This window comes from Trichoderma virens, assembly GCF_000170995.1.
Source record: "Trichoderma virens Gv29-8 chromosome Unknown TRIVIscaffold_84, whole genome shotgun sequence".
NCBI lineage: Eukaryota > Fungi > Ascomycota > Sordariomycetes > Hypocreales > Hypocreaceae > Trichoderma > Trichoderma virens.
In genome coordinates this window covers 414,838-433,978 of record NW_014013665.1, presented here as the reverse complement: position 1 = coordinate 433,978, position 19,141 = coordinate 414,838, and the positions used below count along the sequence as shown (strand labels likewise).

General features: G+C 50.7%; 7 protein-coding genes across 7 annotated transcripts; 2 read left to right on the top strand and 5 right to left on the bottom strand.

The window, feature by feature from the left end:
- Positions 1 to 105: 105 nt before the first annotated feature.
- Positions 106 to 702, bottom strand: TRIVIDRAFT_81201 (uncharacterized protein; the record flags this gene model as incomplete). Its single annotated transcript, XM_014097892.1, has 4 exons — positions 106 to 281; positions 345 to 408; positions 462 to 493; positions 561 to 702. The coding sequence occupies 4 exons, from the start codon at positions 700 to 702 to the stop codon at positions 214 to 216; spliced, it is 306 nt and encodes a 101-aa protein (XP_013953367.1).
- Positions 703 to 1,032: 330 nt separating this feature from the next.
- Positions 1,033 to 1,984, bottom strand: TRIVIDRAFT_136525 (uncharacterized protein; the record flags this gene model as incomplete). The annotated part of the gene is made up of 2 exons (XM_014097891.1): positions 1,033 to 1,717; positions 1,779 to 1,984. Coding segments are annotated over 2 exons (891 nt in total), but the record flags the coding sequence as incomplete, so codon positions are not given.
- A 476-nt stretch (positions 1,985 to 2,460) lies between these two features.
- Positions 2,461 to 3,988, top strand: TRIVIDRAFT_90308 (uncharacterized protein; the record flags this gene model as incomplete). Its single annotated transcript, XM_014097890.1, has 2 exons — positions 2,461 to 3,608; positions 3,673 to 3,988. The coding sequence occupies 2 exons, from the start codon at positions 2,659 to 2,661 to the stop codon at positions 3,725 to 3,727; spliced, it is 1,005 nt and encodes a 334-aa protein (XP_013953365.1).
- Positions 3,989 to 4,291: 303 nt separating this feature from the next.
- Positions 4,292 to 5,590, top strand: TRIVIDRAFT_83432 (uncharacterized protein; the record flags this gene model as incomplete). The annotated part of the gene is made up of 3 exons (XM_014097889.1): positions 4,292 to 4,661; positions 4,816 to 5,073; positions 5,157 to 5,590. The coding sequence occupies 3 exons, from the start codon at positions 4,389 to 4,391 to the stop codon at positions 5,412 to 5,414; spliced, it is 789 nt and encodes a 262-aa protein (XP_013953364.1).
- Positions 5,591 to 5,702: 112 nt separating this feature from the next.
- TRIVIDRAFT_69162 (uncharacterized protein) lies at positions 5,703 to 10,141 on the bottom strand (the record flags this gene model as incomplete). The annotated part of the gene is made up of 5 exons (XM_014097888.1): positions 5,703 to 5,736; positions 5,812 to 6,208; positions 6,289 to 7,595; positions 7,651 to 9,925; positions 9,991 to 10,141. The coding sequence occupies 5 exons, from the start codon at positions 10,139 to 10,141 to the stop codon at positions 5,703 to 5,705; spliced, it is 4,164 nt and encodes a 1,387-aa protein (XP_013953363.1).
- A 3,021-nt stretch (positions 10,142 to 13,162) lies between these two features.
- TRIVIDRAFT_58878 (uncharacterized protein) lies at positions 13,163 to 14,433 on the bottom strand (the record flags this gene model as incomplete). Its single annotated transcript, XM_014097887.1, has 2 exons — positions 13,163 to 14,167; positions 14,284 to 14,433. The coding sequence occupies 2 exons, from the start codon at positions 14,431 to 14,433 to the stop codon at positions 13,163 to 13,165; spliced, it is 1,155 nt and encodes a 384-aa protein (XP_013953362.1).
- Positions 14,434 to 16,085: 1,652 nt separating this feature from the next.
- TRIVIDRAFT_203903 (uncharacterized protein) lies at positions 16,086 to 17,933 on the bottom strand (the record flags this gene model as incomplete). The annotated part of the gene is made up of 5 exons (XM_014097886.1): positions 16,086 to 16,367; positions 16,451 to 16,650; positions 16,690 to 16,693; positions 17,252 to 17,650; positions 17,835 to 17,933. The coding sequence occupies 5 exons, from the start codon at positions 17,931 to 17,933 to the stop codon at positions 16,086 to 16,088; spliced, it is 984 nt and encodes a 327-aa protein (XP_013953361.1).
- Positions 17,934 to 19,141: the final 1,208 nt, after the last annotated feature.

Genomic DNA, 19,141 nt, shown 5'->3' with positions numbered 1-19,141 from the left:
ATGGAATTATAACGAAGAGGACGCCCAGGCCGGTTGTGAAGCTTTCTGGATAGCACGCCTTGTATGTATGCATGTATATATGTAAGAGCATGAAGACATGACGAACAATAATAATGATTTCAATTTGATAATATTAGCACTTGTATACGTGTATCTTCAGGCACACTGATGCTCAATGTATCGGAAGCCTCGTCTCTATCCCACATCATTACCTCAATCTGTTGGTATGGGAGTATCGTTGGGCCCATCCGTCTCATTAGCTTGATCTTGCCACTCGAAAGCTGAGCAAGCCAGTTAGCATGATACACACACTTCACGGGTTCTCAAAAAGGGAAGAAACATACGCTGTCGACACATAGGGCATTGTCCCTTTGCCGACTCCTGCTTAATCCACTCCATGATGCAGTGCTACATTCACGTCAGTGCCATCAACCCTCGTAAGACACCAGAGAAGCACTAACCATGTGAAAATTATGACCGCATTTTCCAGATACTATCAAGACCAGTTAACGCGTTATTTCACTGGAACCGCAATCCATGTGGCCAAAGATTTCACGCACATAGGCTACAATCGTCGCCAGGATATTTGCAGGTGGGACACGTCCCGTCAAAGTGTACCTGACAGATGCCGCAGACGTCGTCTTCAGGAATATCCCACTGCCATGTGGCGACGGAATTCCACTCCTTGATAGTGACTTTCATGGTTGAACTGTGAAATGCCCCTTTATGAAAGGGGGAGGAATTTCTCACAACATGGAGAGGTTGTAATGCACAGGGGCTGCTGTGTTGTTGAAGTCGTGATGGAGTTGCGTTGCCTGGGGGAGAATTCTATGTACCTTGTTGACTCTAGGGTAACACACTCTCTCATGACTAAGCTCAGACTCGCGAAATTCGAGGTCAACTTAGTGCTTGAGTTGGCACACGTTATATCCTGAAGAAGGAGGCTTTCTCTTTTAAGTGACTATCGTAAACTTTTATCTACTCATACGTAAAATTCTAGCTAGTCTTGGCGTGTTCCATTGATGCCATGATCTCTTCCCTCGTAAGCCATCCAGCCCAGACTAACACTCCTGGACCACCAAGACAGCCAATGACAACAGAAGAAAGCAGGATTCGAGCCCAAGATAGTTGACAAATTCCAGCACTCTTCAAATCTCCCAAGTGATATGCCAGCCAAAGCAAGATTGACGTAAAAGAGAGAATGTAGTCATACTGGAAGATGGAAAGAAGCGACGTTGACGTGTCCTGGGGAAGCTCGATAAAATATTTCGGTATAAACGCTTCTGAAACAGACAAAGGGGAAAAGAGAAGCGTATACCAATAGGCCATCGCACTAAGCGTTATCATGAGTCCCCCGACGACACGGATGCCCGTCATATCACGGCGTTTAACAGCTTCGGTTTTGTCATCAAGGAAGAGCCTTATCACACTGGATAGTGTAAAAAGGAGAATTGAGCCCCATACCGGGTAAACCTGCCATATCCAGTTCGCCAAGTGTCTGGTCTCCAAATCAGGGTGAAAGAGAGATATGAGATGAGGGATGAAGAAGACCACAAGCATCGTTGGGAGAATGGCAAGCACACCCGCTCCGTCAATCAGTCGGGCGCTGGCGGTGGAATACTTTTTCAATGGAGAATTGACGTAGAAAAAGTAAAAGTATAGTGGTGCAGTGTTTCCAAAAGTCACAAATTGGGCGATAAACAGGGGCACGGCGAAGCTGTTTAAGAACACAAAAGAGTTAGCAGGTATGATAATCATTGGGTCAAGCACGGTCTCACGTCTGAAAGAAAGTTCCCCTGTTGGCGTTTCTTAGAGACTCGAGCATCAATATGGCAGTGACACCAGCATAATCGGTGAGGAAAACGGCACTCTGCCACCACATTCTGGGGTCGTCGTAGAAGACTAGCTGACAGAAAGTAATTGCAACTTGGGAAATCGCATCGTCGAGACCTGGGATTCCGTACAACCTCTTGAGAATGGGAACACTAGTTCCATTCTGAAGGGTATATCGTCCTTGAAGCTGAGCATCATTAATGAAAGGCCCAGGCACAGCTGTCATTGTCGCTAAGACTCGCAGCATGGCAGCGATTGGCAGCAGGATGGGCAGCCCATACAGCGCCCGACTGAGAGCCATGGCGCTATTGGTCTGCGTCGACTGTCGGAGACGATGGACCGAGTGCTCTGTATCTTAGCAGCGATCAATCAAGTGTAAAGCCATGCAATCACCAATAAACCAATTGACAAGCTTTAGCGAGCAAACGCCACCAATGGCTTAAATTGGCGCATGAGTGAGTGATGATGCCAGCGAGGGGAATTTCCGGGCCGTTGTCGTGCATGCAGCTTACTCTGTACAGCTTATCGCAAATGTCATGCATGGTCCAAGCTCCTCCCCCACTAAGCGCCAAAATCAACCTTTCGCAACTATCTGGGCCCATGATCCAATCCAAACCTCATCTCCACCAGAAACATTCAATGGCTGCGCTGCCAGTCGCTTGAGGTCGGGCCATCGAGACTAGCTGGACGAGGCGTGCATAAAGCAGACTTCCATATCGGCGCAGCTGTGAAGCACAACCATCCACATCGACCGACGACCACGAGCGAAGACAACGGATCGTGTCACGCGGCCAACAGCGCTAAATCGCAAACACATCATCCTCGATGGCCTCAGTTGTTGCTGGCCAATCTGCTCGGATTGGCCTCCCAAGGCTGGGCAACCGCTTCCTGCAGACCAGCATGTCGACCAGACGCAGTCTCTCGTCCTACTTGGTCACTCCCAAAGAGCTCCACGAGGCCCTAAAGAAGAACCCTCCGTCTCCGATCAGTCCCGATCCCCGAGTGATTCCCCTGTGCGCCGCATGGTTCCTCCCCAACGATGAAAGGACCGGCATCCAGGTCTTCCGCGAGCAGCGCATCCCAAAGGCCCGCTTCTTTGACCTAGACAAGGCCATCGACAAGCGCAGCCCATACCCCCACATGCTGCCGGATGCCAAAGGCTTCGCAGCCGCTATGAGCGAATTGGGTATCCGACGAGAGGATGTTGTCGTTGTCTACGACACAAAGGAGCTCGGCATCTTTAGTGCTCCTCGAGTGGCATGGACTTTCAGGGCGTTTGGCCACCCCAAGGTGCACATCCTGAACAACTTCAAGCAATGGGTTGCTGAGGGGTTGCCCACCGAGTCCGGAGAGCTATACAACGTCGAGTGCAACCCGTACCCCATCCCGGAGCTTGCGTCGGAGAGAGTTGCTGGCTTTGAGGAGGTTAGGGAGGTAGTTTTGGACTCCAACAAGGAGGGAGCAGAAGGCATCCAGATCTTGGATGCGCGACCCAATGGCCGATTTACGGGCAAGGACCCCGAACCCCGCGAAGGTCTATCCTCCGGCCACATGCCAGGATCCATCAGCGTTCCTTTCAGCGCCGTCCTGGATCCGGAAACGAAGGCTTTCCTCCCGGTCGATAAGCTGAAGCAGCTGTTTGAGGAGAAGGGAGTTGACCCCAGCAAGCCCATCATCTCAACCTGCGGAACTGGCGTGACAGCATGTGCCATCGACACTGCTCTGGAAGCAGCAGGATACCCCAACACCAGAAGGGTCTACGATGGTAGTTGGACGTAAGTGGCCTCATCTTTGTTTCCTTCCTACGAGAAAAGGGATTGTTTACTAACAGAGAAACAGAGAATGGGCTCAGCGAGTTCAGCCATCAGAGAACTTGATCATCAAGTCGGAGTAGGGAGACTTTTGTACAGCTTGCTGTCGATTTATTTGAGCCACGATACCCTCCCTTTTCTTTTCTATGATTACTATGCCTCTCAGGCCGTGTACAAATATTGAATTACGGAGTCTCTCCAGCTCGTGTTTGCTCTTTGCTTTGTGCGATATCGTGGTCTCAGCCATCTCAACTTTTTGATGCCAACCAATCTGGTGAAACTCAGTGTACGCTGCGCGGCCAAGAACAAAATTGTGTCAACAAATTAGCAAGTTCTCCATTTTGACTTTTATTCTCCTCCCGTCCAGTGATGTTGAAACCCGTCAGTCAAGCTTTGCTTTCATATTTTCAAGCTTCCTCGTTTCCCCGAAGACAGTAACATGCAGCTTCGGTGCTGACTCACCAAGGTGAGCCTTATTCAGCTTCTCGGTGACGAGCACATGGGACCCACATGTTTTTCGCCTAACAATTGAGGCAGCGACCCACAACTCCTGTTAGGGCTCGCCTAACCCAGACCACACCCGTAAAAATTCCCAAGCTGTACTAGACCCCCGCCAGCGAAAAAGTTCCCCCAGTACGAGGGCCACAACTCGAGCAAATACAACATCAGGGCCGATCCTGCGCATCGTCTGTATCCCGACTCCAACTCCCTCGCCCAACAAAACAACAACTCCAGAACCTCACAATGGCTGATCGCGGCGGAGCTCGTGGCGGTGGTTTTGCTTCTCGGGGCGGTGCCCGTGGCGGTGATCGTGGTGGTCGTGGCCGTGGCCGTGGCCGTGGTCGCCGTGGCGGCAAGTCTGAGGAGAAGGAGTGGCAGCCCGTCACCAAGCTGGGCCGTCTCGTCAAGGCTGGCAAGATCAACAGCATGGAGGAGATCTACCTGCACTCCCTGCCCATCAAGGAGTACCAGATTGTCGACCAGTTCCTGCCCAAGCTGAAGGATGAGGTCATGAAGGTGCGGATTGCCTCCTTTCGCCCCCTTTTCACGCTCAATTCTGGCTCGGGCTCCTCTCGGAGGATGGGGAGGAGGCGTGTAGCGGAATCTTGAGCGAGAGCGCTGCAAAAAACGGACAGTTGCGCTAACTAGATTGCTTTTTCACGAAATACAGATCAAGCCCGTCCAGAAGCAGACCCGTGCCGGTCAGCGCACCCGATTCAAGGCCATCGTCATCATTGGTGACTCCGAGGGCCACGTCGGTCTCGGAATCAAGACCTCCAAGGAAGTCGCCACTGCTATCCGTGCCGCCATCATCATCGCCAAGCTGAGCGTTATCCCCGTCCGAAGAGGATACTGGGGCTCCAACCTCGGTCTGCCTCACTCCCTGCCCTGCAAGGAGTCTGGCAAGTGCGGTTCCGTCACTGTCCGCGTAAGCATCACCCGCTCCATCGTCTGTGTGTTTTGAGAGAGTTGGTGGGAATGGTTTATTGACATGGAATTCGTTTGCAACAGCTGATCCCTGCCCCCCGTGGTACCGGCATTGTCGCCTCCCCCGCCGTTAAGCGATTCCTCCAGCTCGCCGGTGTCGAGGATGCCTACTCTTCATCCGCCGGTTCCACCAAGACCCTCGAGAACACCCTCAAGGCCACCTTCTCTGCCGTCTCCAACACCTACGGCTTCCTGACCCCCAACCTGTGGAAGGAGACGAAGCTGATCCGATCTCCTCTGGAGGAGTTCTCCGATACCCTGAGGGACGGCAAGCGATACTAGAGAAGTGGGTTGTGGAGTGGTGAGGACTGGAAACGGTGCGCGGAGTCACGATACAACTTGTGTTTCATTGCATGGTTTGGCCGGTTAGGATTTCGGACATGAGCGTCATGAGGATATAAAATGGCCATGATCTGGAATGAGAAAATAAAAATTTTCAACTGGCGTTGCTTTCTTTCAATATTGCGCCTAAGAACGTGCCTTTGGTGACCTGTGTGAAATCTATTGCTTTTGGTATTGACCTTTTCTCGCAGTTTGGTTTAACTTTCTAGATCTGAAATTGTTGAATCATCAGCCAGCCAGATTCTCCATTCTATTCCGAAATCTATTCAAAAACAACCTATTAAAGTACATTCAATTCTACAATCACAATCACCGCCCCTTTCCCGGCATCACATACTCGATCATGGGCTCATCAACCTCCATCCCATCTCCCACGCCTCCTTCACCCTGAATCCTCGCCTCAGGGAAATAAAACGTAACCTGACCCGCCTCCAAGGACATGCTTCGAGAATAAATCGTAAGGACATTGGACTTTGTACGATGTTTCTTCTCGCCTCTGGCTATTGCGAACAAATCACGTTCCTGTTCCTCACCTGCACTTCGTAGCGGCTCCGTGATACGTCGCCTCTTAGCCGGTCGACTCTGAGGAATCAAGTGTCGAGGCACAGATGACAATCTAAGGTCCTCGTCAGAAGCAGCAACAGGGTCGTTGGCGTTGGCCAAAGAGCCAAACAAGGCTTCTTTGAGAGCGCCTCCCCAGGTACGTTTTCTTGACTGTGGTGCTGGTGCGAGTCCTGTGTTTGAATACTGTCAGCTCATTTTGCTCCTGTCTCCTTATTCTTCGAAAAACAACTCCTCAACGGGTTAAACTTACTCCTCTTCATTCTGGCTTCAAACTCCTTCCGTTGCAACGGCGTGTCTCCCATCCAAAACTCCTCTCTCATAGGAACGAACTTGTGTCTCCGCTCTGCCCGTTTCCAAAACGGCACCTCAGCCGCCTCCTCCAAATCTTCCAACTCCTCAGCAAAAGCAGCCACATCTCCAATATCAGTTGCAGCTTCATCATCCGGAATCTTTCTCGCAGGGCCCCTGGATTTGATGACTCTTTGTCTACTCTCAGATTGCAAGTGTACCGGCCAGTTATTAATGTCCCAAAACAAATGGACGGGCTTCTTCCTCGATGGGTGGCCAAATGTCCAGACTGGCTCGCGCCGCATCGTCGTTAGATTCTGCTTTTGCGCCGCAAGGGCGTCTTGCTTCTTTTCTTCCTCCTCCTCTTCTTTCCGAAGCTGGGCTTTGAGGGCCTTGACACGAGATCTTTTTGTTTCGGCATCTAGATCATTGTTGTCCCATATCTCTGCCGTCTTTTCCAAAAGCCGCTTCTGCCAAATCGTTGGGTCTACGACCTTGTATCTCGTGGCGTAGCTGTTATACGGTAGATGCAGTGGCCACAGCATCGTCTTGTTCTCATGCGCCTCACGCAAAAGATTCTTGCGAACCAACTCATAGGCCTCTTTCGACGTTGGCCACTCGTCCCGTGTCCAGGCATCTTTGTGCTCTTTGTACGCATCCGGGTCGGCAATCTTGACCACGTCGGGATATGTCATTGTGATGCGCCAGGAGCTCTTATTAGCCGGATTCTTGGCCGGGTCGTTGGGACGTTTCTTGGTGTCGTCTTCCCAGCCTGAGATTATGGTGTCGAGGAAGTTGCGGTTGTACTCTTGCGTCTTGGGATCACCCAGCTTCTTCTCGTTTTCCTCGTGCTGGCTCTCGAGCTCCCTGAGCGTTTTGCCCAGGCGGTAGCCCAAACAAAAGAAGAAATTGGCCGTCTTCTTCCGCCACTCGGGGTATCTCACTGGATTCTTGATATATTCTTGAAGAGAGGGGACGTCTTCTCTTCGGGGCATATCCTCAGGATGAGTGTGAAAATCCTCAGCGGATGCGAATGCTGTTAACAGAGTCGAAGCAATATTGTCTGGAACCTCGCATGCGCTGTCTTGAATTTGGCCCTTATTGTTACTCTGAAGTTCGATCTGCGAGGTGTAACAAGCAGGTGGATATTCCTCTGGGAACAGCTGCATTTGAGGCTCATGATCCGTCCACTTTACCAAGTCTTCAGGATGAAACTCTGTCTCTGGCCTGCCAAACATCCACTCTCCTGTCACCTCATTCTTGTAAAGCCTACTTATGTTAGTCTCTCCCATAGCACCATAATAACAGGAGAAGGAAAACTCACTTCAGAATCTGCAAATCACGCAGCTTTGGCGCCAGCTGTTTTACATCCTTCTCGGTGAACTCGTATCTCTTCACCTCTCCACCACATGTGGAATTCAGTTCCCTCAGAAACTTGTCCAAAGTCTTGGGTTCCGTGTCCCAGAATAGCGAAAAGGGGTCGATATCCTGCATCATCTGCGTCACTCTGGATACCATGATCTCTCCTCTCTTCCCAAGAGATTCTTCCGGCTCCTGTGGGCGATTTCGAGAAGGCTGGCATATGTACTCCAGCCACGCTGCCTCCGTTGGCCGCAAATTGGCAAGAGTAAAAGTGGTCCCATCAGTTGATTCATACTCGTGCTCGCCGAATCTCAGCTTCATCTCCTTTGTTACTGGTTTCATCGCCGTGCCAATATCGACAGCTTCCAAGAGCCTGGTAATAAAATGTCGAGGTGCTCGTTTCTCTGCTCGTTTCAGACCTTGGAGAATCTTCTGGCAGCGTCGCAGTAACTCATACGTCTTTTTCATATCACGGTCCATCAGGTCCGGCAGCACAGGGCCCTTCCAGTTTTGAGGAAGCTCCATGACAGGCTTATCGCTTTGCAGCCGTTGCTTGTGGCAAAACGACTCCTTGGTGACGTGCTCCCTCGTCCATTGCGCCCAGCGCAGCTCCTCTTTCTTAAACCACTGATAGGCTCTGGTATAAGCCCAAGGATCGCGCGACTCTTTCTCAGGTGGATTTGCCAGCATCTTGTTAGTGTAGATGATGCCTGCGTCCGGCTTCTTCTCCACGGGAAGTTCAGGAAGGGTGAGAACCCGCAAAGGGGTGCACATTTTTCGATTCTCGTCGTGATTGAAGATGTTGAGGCACTGCTGCAGCGCCGCCCGCTTGCCACCGCGAAACCGGGCAAACCCTTCCAAGGTCTCTCTCTTGACTCGCAAGGCGCTGTCATGACTCTGATGCGGAGGAAGATAGCTGTCTTTGCTGGCAAGGAATCTTGCTGTCTTCGCCATGCCGCCCTTCATGCAGTCTTCATATGTTTCATTCTCGGACGCTGCAAGGTTTGTTGGCTCTGTGGCATCGGCAAACGGACCTCTCGCCCAGTATTTCTCACTGTCATTCCAGTATGGCTCGAGATAATCTCTTCTCAGGACATCGGTCGGCATCTCATACTGCCGGTCATGTGCGCTCGCCACGTCAACGTGGAGGAGACGTCGAGGGCCCGTCGAATCATGCTTCCGACTGCTCTCAGCGCGAAACTCGATATTGGGGCCATCCAGCTGGGGCAATCTCATGCTCCGCTTCGGCCAGAAGTCCGTTGGAAAGTCGACAATGAGCTGCGGTTTTCCGTAATAGTAGTCTTCAAATATCCTATGCGCTACTAGCATATAGAGGACTTCATTCACGTCATGGATCCAGTCTTCGCCCTGAAATTTCGATTGTAGATGGCCACAGTAATCCATAAGCTCTGCACATTTGCGCTTCCAGTCCGCCGTTCGATTGATATCACCATCGGCAAGGAAGTTCTTGGCCCGGGCCAGTTGGATCCTGGGACCCTCGATATACCACCCCTTGTAGGTCTGTAGTTCTAAATCGCGGGGGGTGATTGGAATACCAGGCCCTTGACTTGTGTTGCCTACGAGCTCATCTTCGACATTAATACTCTCGCGTAGGCCTCCATCTTTGTCTGTGTCCTCTCTTGAGCTGGATAATCCAATGTTTTTCTCCAGCTCGATTCCAGACTTTGCAGGCGTCTGACCAAGTATCTTCTTCTGGAATTCCTTTTGAAATCTTTGCGAGATATCCGATAAATTGGCAAAGCATTCTGCGGTAGCCGCCTCGAGTGTTGGCTTCATGTTTTGTACTCCTTGGATGGCTTTGCTAACCGATTCCTTGCTCAGGAGGGTGTTGATATGTTGGTACATTCTCTCCACAATTTCGAGTTCTTGGAGAGACAGCGGCCTCGTGGTAGCCAAATTGCCAACTGATTCATCGTGAAGTGAATCGGAGACATTGTAAGCATCTACACGCTCGGATAGTGCGTCTTTCGATGTCAAATTACTGCTTCCGGAGCCCCCTAGGTTGTGTTCCTCAAGGTACGGATATCGACAACCAAACAGTTGAGAGAATAATTGGCGGCTGGAAGGATGCTGCTGTAAAAAGTCGTCCAAAACATGATCTTTCACGATAAGGTTCAAGCGCTGTAAGAGATCTCCAGGTCTCTTGGAAGCATCCAGCTGCTGGACTTCCGATGGTAACTCGTTGAAATTGCGCGAAAGTACATCTCGTATCTTCTCTATACACGGTAATGATGGTCAGATCTGGTATCCAATCACCCAGGCCAGCAAACGGCTGACTTACCTAGAATATCTTCGACGCGATCCAAAAGCTCGAGCTGGAGAATGCCGACCAATTCATTTTCTGTGTTTACGGATCCTTGAAGTCGAATTGTTAGATTCGACGGGTCAAGTTCCATCTCTTGCACCTCGGTGCCTGGTGTAAAAGTCGACATTGGATATTGTTAATTGTTCAAGTATGGACTGCTCCTTCAACACGTTTAAGTGAAAATATATGTTCAAAATGAAGAGAAACAAATCGATCAATGATGGATTTGATCCTCATTATTTGCAGCATTCAGGATAGGAGACTGTTTTTGAGGACAGCAAGTCTTTCTTTGAGTGGCCTATTCCGGACATTGCGAAAGCACAAAGGTGTTTTGGGCGATCTAAATTTGGCCACCAAAGACAGTGGTGGTCCTTTGTTCATGTCGGTGCATGGAGAGAATAAATGAATTGTGTTCTAGAAGCCTCAGATGTGTTGCCATGCGGTCTGCTATACCAGCACGGCTCGATCATTGCCGGTGTTTGGCCGTTTGGCATCTTCAACATCGTGCGCCGTAAGAAGACATCAGGCATGCGCCTCTCGCCAAGCAAGGTATACGTAAATATTTTCTTCTGCCGTCAATAATGTAGAAGAAGGCTGTGTGAGTTTCAATTCATGGATTCTCCCAAAAGAAAAAAAAAAAACTTTTATTCGCCAATAGATTGCAGGTACGTGTATGTATCATCGCTCCTGCCGCGATGTCTCGTTGTGAACAATGAACATGTGCACTATTATGCCAAATAATGCATCATCTCCGTACAATTTATTCATGCACTGCACAATAAATTTCTTGGCTTACATACCAGTTCCGCCAATTAGAAACCATCCACAAAGCAATTGCTGCACGTGGCAACGATACATCGCAAACATTCATCTCCAGGGTAGCTTCACCTCGGTTCACCACGACACCATCTACACCATAAGATATCACGAAAGAAGCCCATCTGCTAGGCAATCAAAGCACATAGTATTCACATACTGAATCCCATAACCAACCACACAACCCAAAAATAAGCGCAAGCCATGAAACTTCAAAGAAGTTCTCCCCTCCAACTACTCACCACCTCCTAACACAGAAAAAATAGCGTCCATCCACCCCATTCACCCAAAACATCATCACTCAACCTCAAAGGGAAAAAAAAAGCACAGATCTCATACTCAACCCTTACATCAAACCAAACATTCCCTTGCCTCATTCCCTACAGACGAATCCAATTATCCCTCAAACTTAAAAAAGCAATACCGTCAAAGAACCTCAAACATCAAAGGCACCACTCGCCACCAACCTCTCTGTAGAAACGAAACAAAAAGAAAAAAAAAACCACACATAAAACCAACCTCGTTTCGTTTCATCCCACGTCACTTCCACATCCCGTGCATCTTGGTTTTTTTCCTTTGTTCCAATATTTCCTCCCTTTACGACTCCACACACAACCAACCTTCTTTTTCTTCTTTCTTTCTTTCTTTTCGCCTTCCTTTATCCACCAACCTCTTCCATCACTCTCCCTCTCTCTCCCTCCCCCCCTTTCAAGCTCAACCACCAACCTCACCGATTTCTCCCAAAAATCCAATAATTAATTCCCCAACCACCAAAAAAAAAAAAAATTCACATACTCACCCTAATACACTTACTTTCGTTCTATTCTTTCTTTCATCCTCTCCCTTCTAGCCTAATTACGAAACGCAAAGGGGGAACCATCTCACTGCATTACATGTACTCGTATGCAACTTTGAAATTGAACACGCCTTGACGCCTTTAGCACCTCCCGTTTGTAGACTAGCTTAGTCATCTCGCGACATTCCCCGAGTGTTGCCCTCATCAAACTATTCACCACCCGCTCATCTTGGCGCATACCAACGGCCCGGTTGCGTCCGAACTCCAAATTCGCCGAGATTAATGGCTGTAGAAGAGGATGTGTTGGGGGAAAAGGAGCATCATTGTCACCTGTGATACCGATCAATGTCCAAATTGCATTTCAGCTCACTTGCCGTCTGGCTTGTTAACCTCCTTACGAGTCAGCATCATCATCAACATCATCATCACTTTACATAGCATGGAGGAAAGGAGTCTAGTCTTCTCGTCATCACTCGCCAGTGCAGGCGTGAAAGATTACCACACAACTAGCTGTACCACGTTACATACAAGATGGGCCAAACAGGCGCCTACCACTTGTCCAGAACCACTAAAGCACACGCACTGCTTCAAAGAACTTTTACTTCTTTTTTTTTGTGCCTGTTCGCACTACCTTATATGTACAGGCCGAGGGGTATTTGAGAGGCTAACCTTCAATGACGCCTTCAATCGACCAAGCAGGCGGCAAAGCACTCTGTCCAATCCCTTCTTTCCGGAAGAGAGCGATGGGTATCACTGCGCCTGAGCGCTAATCCGTCCGCCGTTTCCCATCTGCTGTTCGAAAGAATTATACACCAATTTTGCCTTGCGTGCAACAAGGCTCATGTTCCTCCCATATGCCAAGTAGAGATTAGATCCGAAAGTCGAGTGAAAAAAATAAAACAAAAACTTCCGGCTGCTTCTTGCTCCCCCCCCTCCGCTCCGTGGTATCCTTGACGATTTTCTTCAGGGGCCACTTTGCATTCTTTAGTGTTCCTTTCCCCCCCCATCTCAAGGCTGGCCAAATCCCCCTTCAACTCCTCTATCCCCTCAAATACTATATCCACCACAAGATAGAAACCCCCCCTTTCTATCGGGGGCGCGCAACTCCTGGATAAGCGTGATTCCCATACCCGTGGAAACCACGCACAGTGCCCAGAAGCGCAGAAACTGAAAATGAAATAAAAAACGACTCGAGGAAAATGGGGTATGATCCGCGTTCCATTTTTTTGGTGCCATAAAGACTTGCTGAGAAATTTGATTGCGAAATAAATAAATAAAAAAAAACTAGAAAAAAAAGAGGAATTAAAATCAATCGCTAAATGCCATGACGTAGATATGAGACAGATCATTCTGAGAGTGACCATCAGGTTGAATGTGATTGCTTGGAAGAGGTTGAGTCCAAAGCCATGACCTCGAAGTTTGAAACATGAACATTTCCCCCCCTCATCCATAAGCAAATATGGACAAGAGGGAAGAGAAGAAGCGGTGTACTGAATTAATCGACGACTATGCCAAACGTATGCGCCACCAAGGCTCCTATTGCTGGTGGATTCCGTGCTGGTTCACAAAGGCAGCATATTGCTGCACGTGCTGGGGGTATGTAGAGGAATGGCTCTGGGGAGTTGGCGTAACGGGGCATCGGGGCGGCAGTTGGTGGTACGAGTCCACCTTTGCCGTGTTTCCGTAGGCGTTGTCGGGAGTAATGGGAGGCGTCAGGTAGCCGTCGAAACCGGTAGCAGCGCCGTGGCCATGGCCCTTCTGTGGGGTGCTGTAGATGTCGGCGTGTCTTGAGGGAGGCTCGGCAGGCGGTGACTGGGGGTTGGCTTGGCGCCTGGCCATCGCAGCCTGCTCGGCCATGAAGTCGGCCAGTTTCTGTGACACCTTGGACAGGGACGATGAAGAGTACTTGCGGGCCAGGGTTGGCGAGGGCTGGTTAAGGTGTTGAGAGAGGGTCAACAGCGTCAGGTTCTCGGTGTGGTCCCAGTCGCCGTCATTGACCTCGGGTCTTCCAAGGATGGCTCTCGCCAAGGCCAATGAGGAGCGGGCCATCATCGAGGGCTTTGTCGAAACAAAATCGCGATGGTACAAGGCAATCTCGCAAAGGTAGGCAGCCATGTGCTCCACCTCCTTGTCGTCCTGCTCCTCAGCAACCATGAGCTGGGTGAAGAAGTCGACAGTGGGGTGGCCAATGGTCCATTCCAGAGTGTTGAGGACGTGCATCTCCATCTGGGTGAACATGCCAGCATCATACAGGCCGCAGCACATGTTGTTGAGTTCATGAATCTGAGGCACACGGTCCTTCTTGTCGCCATACTTGGCCGCGATGAGGAGAGCGGCACACCCAACGAGCTGGTAGTGTTGCTTATATACTACACGCCGTGAGCAGTACCGGTCCAACAGGTTGACGGTGAGGAACAGCGTCTCGGGCAGCAGGGCGAAGGCGGCGTGGGCCTCGATGAGGAAGTCGATGAGGTAGGGGCGCATAAACCATTGGATCTCACGTTGCATGTCGATGAGGTTAGCATCGGGAAGAGTCTCCTCCTATGTGAGTGTTAGCAGGCTAAAAGAGAGCAAGAAGGAAGACAAGGCTAGATTGTTTGTCTAGGCTTTGGAGGTCAACATGCCTCCATATGTCGCATATGCGTCATGATATCCCCCAGGTACTCTTCGCCAGCAAGACGAGAGAGCTCGCAGGCAATGGTGTCTTGTCGGCTGCGCGCGAGCATCTTGGCGGTCTCCCGGGCTCGGGTACTGGACTGGGGTTCATCCTCGATGAAGAAGTGTTCGTCAGGCTGAGCGTAAGCCATGATGTCGGACGAGGTTGGCGAACGAGTTGTGAAAATTAGTTTTTTTTTTGTCGGTGTGTGATTATATGTCTAAAAGAGCGACGGGCAAGTTCTCCAGGAATCTTTGAGTGGGAGAGACTATTGAAAAAAAGAGCGTGCCTTGGGTGTATCAAGGAGTGAATGCCACCCTAGGAATTAAGATATTAAGATATTAAGGAGCGTGGTGAAAAAATCAATAGAAAAGAGTGACTGTGGCTGGGAAGAAATCCGGGATCATGTAGACTGGATATTCAATCGAAAACGCAAAAGGGACCGGGGGAAAAGGGGCGCCGTTCAAGGACCAAGGGGACCAACTCGACAGCTCTAGTAAAAACCAATGGAGTTAGTCAAAAATGCCCGATATAGAAGTGCCATCGCAAGACATGGAGGCGGAAAATGATGCGGCGCAAGAGGGCTTTCCCCTGAGCTGGGCCGCTTCGCTCCCTTTACTGAATGGGGGGTTGGCTGGCATGGAGGTGCAAGATAGATTGGCACGAGGGTGCGATGGACCGAGCAGGGGGAGGTCTCTCTTACCGCCACGTACGAGGAAATAAGGGACAGGATAGTCAATGAGACACCTCGGGCAATTGGCGGGATCAACGAGTTAACGTCTCCCGCAGAGCAATGCACCGAATGATGGTCGAGCGCAGCTGTGGAGAAATGCTGAGAATGCGGAGAGCGGGCTCGGGTATGCAGCTGTCGAAGGGAGCGCACATCAGAAGATTAGATTATGCTGCGGATACTGGCGATGCTCGAGGCTGATGGGAGGGAAGAGAAGGAGAAGAAAGCGAAGCAAGAAAGGAGAAAAAAGTCTTACCTTTTGTCACACTTGAGCACCTTGAACCTGGAGGACACCGAAAGGCGGTGGGAAGTAACGATTAAATCATACGAGGTGGTGAGTGGAAAATTGTCAAGAGGCTGACTCTTTAAAAGCGGAAGCTGGCGAGAAAAGGTGACGGGGAACTGAAGTCAGATCCACCAAACAGCCAAATCTTGCAGATTTCAGCACCGAAACTGGGCGATTGATCGAGACAAAGCAATTGGGGCCTGTCTACGATGCAGTCTCGGAAGAAAAATCTTCTTCTTCTTCTTTATCCTTCTCGATATCGTCTCGTGAGTGGCCGGAGAACGAAAGGGCGAGAAAAAAAAAAAAAAAGGTTGGCGAGCCAGGAGCAGAGGAAATTCCTTGTCGCTAAAGGTAAGGAATTTGGCAAGAGAAGGGCCAGGCGAAGCGCAGGCACAAAACAACGAGGAGCAAGAAAGAATAGAAGAATACCAGTGAATAAAACAAAAAATACCAGTCCTTGATTCACTTTTATTCCTCTCCTCTCTCTTCCGTCTCGGAGCTTCTCCTTGGTTGCTGTATAAGAGGCCGCAGAAGAAGGGGGGAGTTCGTCTTCAAGCGGTAGCCGGTCGGGGATTCGATTCTCCTCAGTCCAAGGCCAAAACTCCTATTTCGACCTACTCTAAGGGTCGGCAGAGGAAGCGGTGGAATGGATGAGGGAATGAGTGGATAGGGAAGAGAGAGAGGGGAGGAAGAGAGGTGGGATAAGAGGTAGGAGGAGGAGGAAGAAAAGAGAGAGGACTGGAGGAGAGGTAGTTTTAACTGGACAGGCCAATCTGTAATGCGAAAGCTAGGGAATCTCCGTAGAGGCACAGCACAGCGAGAGGAGCGGGTGAGGGTACGAGCTGAGCGGTGCTGGAGGTACCTGTGTACTGGGTACATGCGCCCGGTACAAGTACGAGTACATGCCCCGTGCGACAGGTACCGCGCTTGGGGCAGTACACTTGCAAGCTGCTACTGTAGCAGCGCCGCGGCCCCTGTCGGGTACATGGAGGTACTGGCCGAGGCAGGTAGCGAGTACACGACGAGCAGGGCAGGACGGCGCCGGTGCGGCTACACCTGTGCTCCGTACCTGGTACGTAAAGTACAGTACAGTACGGGTACAGTAGCTCGTAGCGTGGAGCAGCACGCAGCATGGAACATGGAACATGGAACCTGGGAAGCGTCCGGGTCTGGCCTGGCCCTTGCTGGGCTCCTCAGTGGTTCAGTGGTTCCAGAGCCCCAGCCGGCGGCCCCCAGTGGCTCTCGCAGGTCCTGTGCCTTTTTTTCTTCTTCCTTGCCTGAAGTGACCGCGTCCACGAGAGAGTGTGTGGGCTGGACGGCTACAGGGGGAGTGAGGCCGAGGGGGTGCGTAGCTGTTGCGGTGTTAGTGGTTGTTGTAGTACGGTACTTACTGTGCTGTAGGTGTACAGTAGGCGTAGGCTAAGGCAGTGGGAGGGGGGTGCCGTGCAAGATGGAGGCTTTTGCTTCGAGTTGTCGGTTGTATCGTAAATTGTTTACATAACATTTCAAGCGCTGGGCTGCGATGCGATGCGATGTGATGCGATGCGATGCGTGTTGTATCCCGCGGATGCGGTACGGGGGACGTGTGTGCGTCAGGGTCGTGTTTGCGAGCTCGAATACTGCAATGCGAGGGGATAATCGACGCGCACAAAACACACAACAAACATCCCCCGAAATCTGCACAAAACCACCGCGATAGGGGGGATTGTCGATTATTATCCCGCCTAAATACTTGTGCACGCATTTTATACCTGACTGTGCCTTGCCTCGCAAAAAAGGATTGGAGACGTATCGACGAGGCAAGGCGGTTCCAAAACAACACAATGCCAAACGAGACAGTCTCCGATCAGTAGGTGTACTTGTTCTGTAGGTACTTTTACTAATTGGAGTTGTTCACAGCTACCTTACCTACCGTACTGTACATGCGCACACACTTTCCTCCTCCCTACATACGAGGACGGGCAGCTCAGCACAGCACAGCACAGCACAGCCAATTTCTTTTGCAGTGGTTTGATTGCTCCCATCAATCAAACGTGCGTGCGTGCGTGCCTCCGGTCCTGTCCTGACAAAGGCGGTGTCCCTGCTGACGAGGGTCGTGGTAGTACGAGAATGGCCACAAGTGCTGTACGCTCTGAGATTTGGCGCCCGGAACCCCCTTTTCCCTCCCAAGTGGCACTTCCACGCAGCAGGGATTCGGCCTGGATTCGGCGACGGAGCGGTTTGATGTTGGTGATGAACAGCACTGGCAATTAACGTCCATCCGTCCAATGTTTCTTTTTGTGATTTGCGGAGCGCTGCTGCTGCTGGTGCCTGGCCTGGCGCGCACGACTTGCGCACGGCGTCCTCCGTCTGCTGCGATATGAGATCAATCAGATGTCGAGGTATGCAGCAAACACCACCACCACCTGCGAATGCGCAATAGCCTCAACGTTAAAAGCTGCTTGTTCCTGTACTCGCTCTTCGGATAAGCCCCCCCTGTCGCTTCCAATGCGGAGTAGTGCCTCATGCATATGCATTCATTACATATCCCACACACATTCAGGCGCGCCAAGGCCAGATATTTGGTGCAACTGTGGCTTGTGCACCGCCCAAAGCAGCCAGAATCGGCATTGACACCAATGTATAATATCGTCATGACTTTTTTTTTCTGCTTCGTTGCTGTGCCCCAAGACGGTGAGTGGTCGCCGACTCGGCCGCTGCATCTATCAAGTCTTCAGCTGACGGGTCGTAGTGCGGTGGCCTGATGTTGCAACCTCTTGTTGATGTTGACATGTGCAAACTTGAATATTTTTTCTGGCCATGCTTTTGGGCCTTGTCTTGCTGTTGTTTGTTTTGGGCCGAGCATCGGGCCTCACTCTGCTCCCCGGGGCCAGAGACCCATTTCCATATTGCGCGTGACAGAACTGAGCTGGTGCCAGCCACTGCTCCATCCTCTCCTGCAGTGCGCAGTTACAAGCGGCAAATGTCTAGGCACTCTGGCAGAGATGCGGAAAAGCTTAATGACGACTATTTCGTACCGAGCTTTTTACTTTTGCTAGCTGAGGCGGCATATATTGCCCGCAGATAAAGGCGAGTGGAGCACCACCTCCATCAAATTCAAGGTACGAGTACAGTAGAAGTAGGTACTATAAAATGTCTGGAGAGCATTCAAGTCTACAACTTCAGTCGACTCCATTGAATGAGGTCTGCACGTGGCCGGCCCCGACGGAGAAACAAACCGTGCTGGGCATAAGCCCATTGCACACCGATAGACGTGTCCAGGATCTCGAGCAAGCTTCGCTTATTATGGAATGTCTAATGGAACGTGTCCGGGGCCTTCTAAAAACACGACCCCCCGTGATGGTGCATGTTAGCCCTGTCAAATTTCCAGCTTCCCCGAGCTCGCGCCAAGTGGGATGGATTCGAAATGATGCGTCGATACAAACGACACCAGACGCGCCTCTCAAGGGACCCGTACGAGGACGTGCATGTTTGGCGAGAAAAGGAAAAATGGCGGTTGTGCCTGAAGCCGATATCAGAAAAAGGCAACGAGCAGCATCACGGGTGCAGTCGGCGGATGCCAAATGCAGAAAATGCGGAGATGCTGCCTAGTGCGGCCCCTGTAGCTCAGTGGTGATTTGATCCCGGATGCTTCAACATGTCTCTTGACCGCGCATTTGCTCCATCTTGACTGCATTTGATAACTACATAGTATTAGTCTGCATGCAACGTCTGATGATGCTGGCACTGGCGACCTATTATCTATTACTCACTGCATCAGATGGATGCAATTCGCAAGGCAGCCGTCGCCTCAGCAGGCCAGTCGTCTCTCGAAACAGCACCATCGATGCTGCTACTGGTGAT